Source organism: Myzus persicae, unplaced genomic scaffold (genome assembly GCF_001856785.1).
Source record: "Myzus persicae strain clone G006 unplaced genomic scaffold, MPER_G0061.0, whole genome shotgun sequence".
Lineage (NCBI taxonomy): Eukaryota > Metazoa > Arthropoda > Insecta > Hemiptera > Aphididae > Myzus > Myzus persicae.
Window position 1 is genome coordinate 369,102 of NW_019104156.1, and position 12,479 is coordinate 381,580.

Consider the following 12,479-nt stretch of genomic DNA (forward strand, 5'->3'; position numbering starts at 1 on the left):
TATTAGTGTAATTAGAAAAACAATCGAAATAACTCGTTATTTTGTATTTTGCAGGGCCTAATACTGTGTTGTATTATATCTTGTACCTATAATATTAAACTAAAAAACTTTTTAATTTCTTAAATCTATAATCAACAAGTTTTTTTTTGTTACTGATATCAGTGTTTAAGTACCATTTATTTCGACTACCTAGACCTCCAATTAGCTAAGATTATTTAGGTTCTACTTGATGATAGTGACAATAATTATAAGCAATGTATACTGACAGTTGTATTATAGTGGCTTATAAAATCGAAAAATCAAACGATATCATCGTAATTCTTGGTGTAAATATTATATTGCCTTTAAACTTTTAAGAGAATATAAAGTGTCATTATAGGTACTGTTATTTAATACCGCAAGAAAAAAGTTACACTAAATAGACTCAGAATTGGTTACACTAAGACATCACATGAATACCTGGTGGCAAAGGCAGAGTCTTCATAGTCTGTCCGTCGTATAATGTAAAAATAACAGTCAAAAGTGTCAGGCATATTTTATTCTTTTCAAATTGTACAGAGGCCAGAAACAATTTCCACTTATTAAAAAATGCATTGTATCGAACTATCAGATCATTTTCAGATGTGAATAAATTAAAATGATATAAATAAATAGAATATAATTTTGTTAAAAATACCAGTAAAAATTGTTTTCACATTCATATTGTGTGAATTTTTATTGCCCCTTTAAGTATCTTGTGATGCAGCAACTAATACATGAATGATCAAACTGTTGATGTTTTACTTGTTTAAAAAATAATATTTATCGATACTGTGTTGTACTTACATTATAATACCTATTTTAAATTATAAGCCTATTATTATTTATATTAATATTGTCATTTCAATTTTAATAAAAAATATGATAATAAATTGGCTGTGATAGGTACCTACTTACTTCTTTAAAATAAATCAACATTTTTAATTATTTACGTTATACGAAATATGTAAATGTATGCATAATGCAGATTAATTGTAGTACGCATTAGTTTCATAGCAAATTTACTGTATTGTAAATTGTAATAGTGATGTTTAAAATGCAATATTATTTAATAATTTATAAATTTAAAAATGGTGTATGAATACTAATCACATTGCATTTATTTCTGTAAGGAATCATTTTTAATTTAATATGGTACACGGAGAGTCAAAGACATATTTCAATAGTTTACTGTTGAATTGAAGTGACCCAGATTTACTCCTCATTCAGTTCGAAAAATAACCAAACGGATTCCAAAAAATAATACCTAATTGAGTCAAAAGCAATTAAAAAAAACATTATTACTTCCTATTTTCAGACATTGAAGTTATCATTGTAATATAACTATATGAGGTATATAATATTATGCCAAAAATAAGTGTTTTCGAGAGTATCAAATGCTAAAAAAATTAATATAATTATTGACAACTAATTTAATACATATTAATAATATGTATTTTTTTGCAATTTAATTTTTAATTTTTATAAAAACTGTGATATATATAATATGTGATAAACCTACTTATTTAGTTTCGTTATAGTAATAAATGACATACCTTTTATAGATAAGACACCGATAGGAAAATCAAATGTCAACTAGCTGTTGCATTCAATTTGGACTTATTACCCAATAGAATTCAGACAAAAATAAAATTATAAGTCCGAGACTGAACTTTATAAATAGCTAACAACGATATTCATGTAGTGAAGTATTTATATGTTTAATATAGTAAGACCAAAACTATAACTTATTATCTCATCTCTGAAAATTGTAAATAAAAATGTATGTTTTTAATAGTATACATAATACCTTTTAAAAGGTTTCACGTTAAGACTTTTGTCATCATCACTAGTAATGTGGAAGTCTATCGATAAAGGTATTGTGGACTGTTAGTTTTATATACTTCGCAGTCAATTTACAAGATTATTTTATCATGGTTTATAATTATAATATTGTGCGATTCTAAATAGTTTTTAAAGCACTTTTTAAAATTGTTTTTTGATTGATTAAAAAAAAAAATACCACAGGACACCTTTTAAACAAAATTTATAATTTTTTTAGTGATCATAAAACGTGCAAGGCAAAAATATAAAAAAAAATTGATAATTTTACTATCATAATCTACCACATAATATTATATTATCATCTTCTCATAAATACCAAATTTCGGGAAAGCATAACCTCATCAGCCGAATTTTAAATGTAATTCGAAATTACGCTAAAACAGCAATGTTCAACGATTCAAACGAGCTAATTATCCCGCGAAAATATTTTTGTACTTTTTTACAATTGAAATGTGGTTTATTTCTCTAGTAGGTAATGTTTGTCTGTTGTTTCATGGTAACATTTATTAAAAATAATGAACAAAGTAGAGCGAGAATTTGTAATTATTATTGTGAGAATAACACATAATATTATTGTACAGTTCCTCCTAAGCGCCTCGAACTAGGTGCAATAAAAATATATACTTCCGCGATACGCGTTCGTATAAGAACAATATCTCAATGAAATATAATACAGATTGACAGCCTCTTTCTGTAACAGTTGGATATGAATCGGGTGTTGGAGTTCGTTCTCCCATCTGTGGTATTGAAACATCCGATATTAATACCATTGTTATTTTCTTGAAAATATTAATTACGCCTACGCGTGGTGCGTGAAATCGAGATTAGGAGATCAGCAAAAAAAAAAAATTAGCGATAATGCAGTATTAAAGATTATAATATAATATGTACTATGGACAAACGTTAATCGCGTCCAACGACGGAAGAAAATTGAGAACTGAGACCAATATATTTCAGGTATAAATGTCTCTGTAGTCATTTGAACTCAATAAATTTCAGGAATAAATTATTTGTATGTTGTACATTTCAAGTTATACTATTTTTATGATAGTCATTTAACATTACCCAGATACCAGAGGACACCACCATCACTGTTCTTCAAAAATAAATGTTGTTTTTTCTTTTGGTTAAACGTCGAAATAAACAATTCAATAAAAAAAATGGATAATTTAAATTTTTTTAAAATTCAATACTACGATGGGGGGATATCTAATTACTTAATTACTTTTTTTTATTATTCAATAAATTATATAATCTATTATCAGCTAGAATAAGTGTTGATAATAATATAATACGTTATATTCTTATATATCGCCATATATTATAAAATAACCACATATCGATGAATTCGGGATCACTTAGACTCAATGTGTGAAATTTACTATTACACGTTTTAAAAATGCCTATCAAAAATTTACATAATGCAAAGTTCCGATCTTCAAACGATACTAAATAGTCTTAAGTCCTAAAAATATGTAGGTAGTGCACAGTCGTAGTAGGTAAAGTGTGCGCGTACAACTGTATTGTTTATTTTTTTCCAAAATGTGATGGTTCTATGTCTGCAGCCACCCGAATTTGAAAGTAACAATTTCGAATCATCTAGTCGTCTATACGAGTATACTCCTACAATATGATATTCTACCTGTACACACACACACAATACATATTTTACGTATGAAGGCACATATATGTATCGTTTCGAGTGTACGAATTAATTTTGCATTCGTACCGGACGCATAAAGTAATAATTGTGCCGACACATCTCCACTTGACACACATTCCGTGGAAGAAATACGCGCGTTTATTAAGTGACAGTGTGTTTTCATTCGATACACTCGCCTATATAATAATACATAATATCAAATAGGTGTAGTATATTATTTTATTTATACCCATACAACTGCAGCAGCCAGTGTATACTTTACATTAGTCGCCATCGAGGAGAGATACAAATGAAAATCAAAGCCATATATATACGCGCGCGCATAATAATATAATAATATTTCGACGAGTCGTGTACGATGCGAGATTGGTTTGTATGGAACATTGAAAAGTTGATCAGCTGTGTAGAATGCGACACAGATATTATTATTATTATTATTATTATCATTATTATTATTATTATTATTATTATTATTATTATTATTATTTATTATTATATTACTAGTATTGTTATTACTACAGCCGATCGCCCACTAGGATACCATTTTTTACGGTGAGTATTTTCACGATATCGGGCGAGTACGTCTAATCTAATAAACAGAAAAAAACGATTCGTCATTGATTTGATCACATACGCATCACATTAGCCGGTACCTAATAGATTCAAGTGAAAATCAAACGTCGTAAGCTATGCATGCATGCATAATATATAATATCGCGACTAGTCAGTAGTCGTGTACTCGTGTACGACACATAGGCGGAAATCCATTAGAATTTCTGGGGGGGCTAAACTAAAATAAAAACTATATTCAAATAATTTGATAGATATCGAAAAACAAAGAAACACATTGTGTCGCATATTTTGTTGAATTGAATCTGAAAGCATTTTAACAGCCTATAAGTACACATAAATACAACAAAAAAAGACCATAAAAGAATAAAGTTTATTAAAATTATTGTAACACAATTGTTCTATTTTTTCTTGCAAATTTGTTGATTATGGAGTCATTGTCAATATGCTTTACAATATCCTTTTCAATATTAAGTATTGAAATTGTGTTGAAACGATTTTGAAGCATAGATGTTCTTAACCATGTTTTTAAGCGTCTAATTGCCGAAAAAGAACGATCACATGTTGATGAACTAATTGGAAGAGTGATCGCCACTTGCAACAATTTGTACACATTTGGGTAGACTTGCTTTGAGACATATTTTTTTATATCTTCAAGTTTAAAATCATTTTTATCGCATGAACTTTTAATACAATTTTTGGCAACTGTCATTTCTGATCTTAAATCTTGTTTAGATATGACCAACAAGTCCTGAAAATATTTTTTGAAGTAAATCAATTTATTTAAATGTATATCATGCATATTATTCAAATAGTATATACCTGATAATGGTCTTTTAAAACATTTGGTGATTCGTGTGTTAGATTATTTTGTTTTTTATTTACATTAAAAATATCATAATATGTAGTACTTTTAGACATTTTATTATTTATTATTATTTTATTATTAAGGCTCACCAACGGTTAAAGAACATTTTAAAAATACGAGATATAAAAATATAAAATAATTACGGAGTAGCCACTATTAAAACAGATTAACACACTAGGTATAGCGGCGACGGCGGCGGCGGCGGACTTGTTTACAATGTGACGCGTGTTACTTCGTGCGGGACTATGCTGCGGACTGGTAACTGACGGTTTAGTTTTTCTGATATATATAGATGCGAGATAATGCTCTCGATTGTTCTCGAATAATCTTAAAGATATTATGACGTTATCGATTATATAATGTTTCTCGAAGGTTCTCGATAAGCACTAACGTACGAGAACATTCGCGAATAAGTACTGTACAATTAGTAAATATATATATCATATATTTTCACATAAAGACGACAACATTTTGGGGGGGCTATTACAATATTTGGGGGGACTAAGTCCCCCAAAGCCCCCCCCCCCATTTCCGCCTATGGTACGACACGAGATTGGTTTGTGCGGGACGACGAAAAGTTGATCAGCTGTGTAGAATGCGACACAGACATTATTGTTGTTTTATTAATATTATTATTACTATTGATTATTGATGTTCTGACTATTTTCGTACCCACCTAAGTCTTAATCTAATAAACAGAAAAATATAGCATGCTACTAGATATTTTTCCTTAAGCAAGGAAATTGAAGAATCATAGAATAAAGACTTTTGGGTATTTTACAATGATAAAACATCTAGTAGCATGCTACATTTTGTTGGAAATTTAACGAGTTAAGAAGTAGAATTGCTTATTAATATGTATACGTATATTATTGATTTGCGTTTCGATGGCGATACACAAAGCGTCACAATCAAAAAACATATTTATAAGAAAAATATTTGGGGGTTCAGAAGTAAAAAATTTTAAAAAAATGTATCAATAATAGCAACACATTTTTGTTTATTTATACCCATACAACTTTATATTAGTTACCACTGAGGAGATACAAATGGAAAACAAATGTCGTTTGTATAAACGCGATAAGTCGTGTACGGTGCCTGATTGGTTTGTGTGGAACGTTGAAAAGTTGATCACCTGTATAGTATGCGACACAGATATTATTATTTATTAATTATTATATTACTGTTATTATTATTTTTATTACAGCCGACAGCCAATTAGGATACAATTTTTTAAGCTGCGCATTTTCACAATATGATGTTCAGATTACTTGATGGTATTTTTCTAATATTATAAACAAAAATAAATTCTGGAGGAATTTTGATCATTTATGAGGAACTGTAATACTGTTTATTATTTATCTTTATGAAATTTTATATGCAACGCGTTATCTCATAAAAATGGTTTAAAAAGGTCTTGATAAAAAATCATGCATTTCTCTATAATGAGGGTTATGTCTGCATGGATATTTTTTTGAAGTAAGTGCGTGTAGTAAACGGTATTTGTAATTAGGTAAGTTACCAATGATATTTTTGAATTTTCTAACTGATGAAAAGCTCACATGGCTATAAGTTATAATTAATAATATATATATGCACTGTTGCTCTTTATTGCGTGAATAAGTGAATAAACTGTTTAACGTGTTTATAAAATGTCTACACGATTTGAATAATAATTTTAATTCAGACTAGAGAACACATATTTTACGCGTGCATGCTCTATCGAGTATTAACGTGAAGAACACGCGTACAACGAATTACTTTTTATGTTCTGATAAAATCTGACAGCATTTTTATTGCTCTCCACATCAATCAAAATGTGTGTTTTTTAAGGGACAATATTAATAATGTTCATAAGCGCATTATGCGTTTAACTGCTATTATACAAAATTACCTACGATGAAGATAAAATGTAAGAATGCTAATTTATTTAGAAACCACCGTAAATAAATTGTATTTAGTACAAATTAATTGTCGGTAGTTATTATAATAATATTATTAATTGCAATGTATAAAAATAGTACAATGTATTATTTGAATATTTTTTTTTTAATCACATTTTTCACTGTGATTTATTTGTATAGGGTTATTTCAGACCCTGAAACTGTGTTTAATTATAGAATTTAAATTTCTTACACTGTATGTCGTAATGATAATAATAATAATATATATTCCAATAAGTGAACGAACAGGTGCATACTGATAAAATGATTTGTAAAAACTAAAAAGTAGTGTTCTATACATACTATCATGCCATACTGTGTTTGTAGGATTCTTGGTATATTATTTTAACGAATTGTATACATTTACAGAAAATGTGTTCGCTGCTCCAGTCGGACGTATTTGTAAACGGTTGCACAAAAAAGTGGGATTATACAATAATTATTTCGGAATGATTAATAAACGGTTCTCTATGTTCAGGCATATACGGTATACCTATCATTAATCTGCAGTATAAATGGACGCGCATCATGATATAGGTACGCTTTTCTTCTGCATCACGAATTTATAAATATTTCATTTTTTAAAAGTAGGTTATTTATAATAACCTTTGTTTGAAAATAGTTTTGGGCGCATGGCTTTCGGAATTAATTAGGCCACCTTTTATATTTTCAACGCATCTTATATTATTCATATTATTATAAAGTATAAACGTTTAGTATATAAACTATAAAGTGAAACTTTGAAAACTCAACAACTCGAATAAACGATTTAGTGAATGACCGTCCAAAAATGTAAGGTGCTGTTATTATTTATGTGTGATCTACCGAATAAAATGAAACTAACAACGTTCGGTGAATATAGTATACAATTTTTCTTAAGTACAAAATCAATTTGTTTTCTTGATGAATAACCTCCAATAGATTATTAGATCGATCCGCTGTTGTTTATTTAAGTAGATCGACAAAATAATATTATAATAACTGTTAATATATCAGTTTATACTATAACAGAAACGTAATAAATTATCAACATTGTCAATTGTCATTCAATAACTATATGGCTGTATTATCATTTATCATTAATTATAAAATAACAAAAATTAATTTGACCATATTTTTATGAAACTCGTTATGCACAAGGAATTAGAATAATGTTATCATCTGTAATAGCTAATCGAATAATATTATTTTTAAACTACAAACTATTTTATCAACCGGGATCGTTATCAAATAAAAGCGTTTGACATTTCTTTAACAATATTAGCTTTGGGTATATTATGTGTTAGAGATATAAATAGTGCTGGTAGTACGCATACCATATTGTAGTATTGTTGCAGGTGTCTGGTACATCGTTGTGTATGTAAATTATACGCTTTTCTTTATCCGAACGAAGATATTCTATGACTATAATTGGTCTTATACATAATATAATGCGTTTCGTACATTCATATTATACTTAACGGCGTTATTATTTATTCACTCACATTTTTCATGCAGTCAACATTGAGAACATATAACCACGTTGTTTATTTAATACTGTGTTGAGACTTAAGTACAACTAAAATAATTATAAACAGTTGGTGTATAAAAAGCGTGACATGATGACATATCATCAAAAATAATCAATGTTTTTTTAATGTATTTATAAGTATAAGTAATATATTGCATGTTATTCATACTATACAAAATAATATGTTGCACAAATTGTAAATAACCAATAAAATGAATAGGTGCAATTATTTAATTATTTAACTCGAGGAGTTTAAAATTATACTTTATTCATTTATTAAATATGGTCTCTTGTCAGTATTGATCCGTTTCAGTGATGATACAGTAAATATAATGTTTAAACGTATAATATAATGCTATATAAATATATAATGATCATTGGTGGTACTGCATTGATACAAATGATATACAATATAGTAATGTAGAGTAAATTTGTAAATACTCAGTGTGCCGTACCTAACTATTAACCATGTAAGTCTTGAAAGTGTTGTACAAAACTACAAAATATAACAACGTTATCGTTCTACACTGGTAAACTTGACACTGGTAACCTTGGCACCGATGCTTTAATTTCTCAATGAAAATAATGATGCATACCTATTAAACGTATAGTGACTAGTGTGTGGTATCTGCAGTACTTATTAATATTAATGCACTAGTGCGCTAAACGATAACAAGAAAATTGTATGCACCTACTAAGATATTTTAAAATACATACACTTTTACCAATATAAAAGTGTAGCATTAAAAATAAGTATTTAATGTTTTTAAAACTCTTGAGGATTAAGTTTGCAGTTTGAAACTCACCTCTGTACATTCAAGTCAGTAAATTATGTGATATCGTGTTATATCATCGTATATTCAGAAAATATTAATTAAAATTTTTTTGAAATTTTCACATAACCTAGCTATAGTGTAATATTACCATATTAGTAATACTGCTATGAACGGAACTCATTTTATTGCAGTAGTGTAGTTCACCTGAAGTATTTTTTTTAAAAATCTTTTTATTAATCTACTTAACCCTCGTTAATGTATATATTAGTTTTTTTACATTAACTATATGGTATAATAATATTGACCTTGACTCTTTTTAATATGAGAATAATATTATTGTTAAGTCTATTTTTTTTTTGATATTGCATGGCCCCAGTAATTAAAGTATATAATTTTATATTTTCATATTTCCATACTTTTATAGGATACCTCGACATTTTCGTTCGATAAATACCAACAATTAAATATTTAACTAATTATAATATTGAAATCAGCGAAACCCAAAATAAATTTAGTAAACAAGATAATAATATCATCCAGGTTACTATAGTTATAATTTAGAGACAGATTAGAGTAAAGTATGAATACCTAATGAATATGCTTATGATACGTGCATATATGTCTGTATTGATCATTGATTAATGATTGAATTTTAGACGATGGAAATTATTATAATATCGAATTAAAAAATCGTATTGATCATTTAAAATTATTTAAAGTTCTTGAATCTAAAAATTCGATGGTATTATAATTGTGTATAACCACTATGAATTTGTGACTCGATTATGTTTATTTTCTTATTATTATTATTTTAGGTTACTACTTGTTATTATATTTATTTATGTTTAATTGGATAAGACTTTCACACTGTGAATTAAGAAAAAAAACCATCAAATTCTAGGAACACGGGAAAAAACGGAACATTGATGGTGTACGACCCATACAAGTATATTTAGTTATATTTTTCTTTTTGCGAATGGAAACTATATATATATCTACAATTCATTCCTGTCGGTTTCTATGTACAACAATACACAATATATTTGATATTATATTTATTATATACGCACGGCATATAATAGATATTATAGTATTCTATAACGTCAAAAATGTACCAAAAAAAAAAAAAAAACAAACAAACAAAAATGCGATTTCCCATAAACACTGTTTTTTAACAGATATATAATATATATTATATTTCTTTTGGACCGATTATGGATGAAGTACGCAGAGAGAGTGAGATTGTTTAGCACTTCTGCTGCACCAGAACTGTGTAGCATGTTTAGTATATATAATATAGTGGATCTAGTGGATCTATTTTAGTGTTGTATATACATATATAATACTCATACCTGAAAATAGTATAAACATTTATTATTTATCAAGTCTTAAAAGTTTATAATTAATTAAGTAAAAACTGATTATTTCTATAATCAATTACATTCTATAATATTACATTTTTCAAAGAACCAATATGAATTTAAAATATTTTCAATACCTATGTGTGATTTTTTTCACACATGATTTTTCTCAATCAGAATATTACGACTACAAAGCAAAAAATATGTCTGGTGTGTCAAAATAAATCAGTTATTAATATCGACACTTTGTCTGTTAGGTATAGTACCCCTAAATTTAACAATAATACAACTAAAATTAAACTCGTTACTGTTTTTACTTTTGAACTATGTACACAATCGAGTTGTAGAATTTGTGTTACTATAAAATACCAAAAGTAATTAAAAGCGTCTTAGGCACGATACTGTGAGACTTATCTCCAATAGGCCTTTATGAAATTAACCACTCTGACTCGTGCCTATGTCCAAAGTAACATACGTGTCCAATACGCGAAGCATGTGACTACACGCACCGAATTTTCGTGATAGAATAACCCATAGTGTGTGAAATGCGAAATTCATAATTGACAGTATTTATAGTACTGAAATATAACGTGAATAATGAAATAACGACTAAGTAATAATATTTGTTTCAGTATTTATATAATTATATATTTTTTTAAATTATAATTTTCGAAATGTATTTGAATAAAAAGGGCGTAGGTAGTCCATCAAGTGTTCAGGTGCCGTGGGTATACCTGCTGATAAAGTGCGCGTAATGCGAAAAACGAAAAAAATAATAATAATTGGCCTCTTGAGACTGTACCTATTATATACGATTATGCCACCATATCGTCTCTGCCGTACAACAGGACGTGTTTAATACTGCAAGGTACATATTATTATAAATATTTACAATAATGATATATTGTCGTTGCGCGCTTAAAAATGTAACCTACATTCCAGCAAGTCAGCCGAGACAACAATATAAGCGAGCGTGTACATTTCCCAAAAAATAATAACTGCGGCCCTACAAAAGAACTCGCTTATCATGATGGTCGTCGCGCTACGACTTGCATGGGTCATCGCGAAAAGCCATTACGATAACTCGGAGAGTGGTCGTCCGTTCTGAGCAAAGCGCAATATTATATTTGTATTATGTTTAATTTTGGTTGTACTCGCGAGACGGGTAGACACTATGGCAGCTACCTACGACAGCCATTCTCAAAAGCTAATTACGATTTACGACCGAAAACGGCCTTATAATAATAATAATAATAATAATAATAATAATAATAATATGTAGGCTGAAAACCTGTGTTGTTGAAGCCTCAACAATTAAAAAAAAATGTATAATATAATAATGCCGTGGTCCGACTTGTTGCAGCAGTCGTTAGATATTTTTTTTTAACCTAGGATATTATACAATCTATACTAATAAAAAAAAGCACGATAAGCATAATATATGTTTAAATTAGATGCAATGGCCTGAGTGTCTTGAGTGAAGAAACCGTCCAGTGAAGGTACTTCGGAAGTCGTTAGGTATAGCTATATTTTTGTTAATCTGCATTATATAAGTATCAACCTATATTTGTATTTTATAGAACTTATGAATAACATCAGTAGGTAAGTATTCGAGACACATCAAAGGTGTATTTTAAAAATGATATCGTACAGAAGAATTTAATTGTATTCACAGGTATATAGATAATTAATTAGTGTTATTGATTATCTATATCTGTTATGACTATATAGCTATGCTGTTATATAAAAATGAGCATTTTGTTTTCATAAATTGAAAGTCTTATTGATGTTTCGTGAAATTTATATCAAACGATGATGTTTTCACTGTAATTTCATTATAATGTGGGATTGAATTTTTTTTGTTAAATTGTAATGTTATTCTAAAGTTTTGCAACAACATAATTTAAACATTGCATTACTGTATT

At 28.3% G+C, this 12,479-nt stretch overlaps 1 protein-coding gene across 1 annotated transcript; it reads right to left on the bottom strand.

The window, feature by feature from the left end:
• Nucleotides 1-4,457: 4,457 nt before the first annotated feature.
• Nucleotides 4,458-4,956, bottom strand: LOC111039435 (zinc finger MYM-type protein 1-like). The gene is made up of 2 exons (XM_022322954.1): nucleotides 4,919-4,956; nucleotides 4,458-4,847 (listed from the first exon to the last, which is right to left on the bottom strand). Exon 2 carries the CDS (start codon nucleotides 4,806-4,808, stop codon nucleotides 4,479-4,481), a length of 330 nt encoding a protein of 109 aa, XP_022178646.1. The 5' UTR covers nucleotides 4,809-4,847; nucleotides 4,919-4,956; the 3' UTR covers nucleotides 4,458-4,478.
• Nucleotides 4,957-12,479: the final 7,523 nt, after the last annotated feature.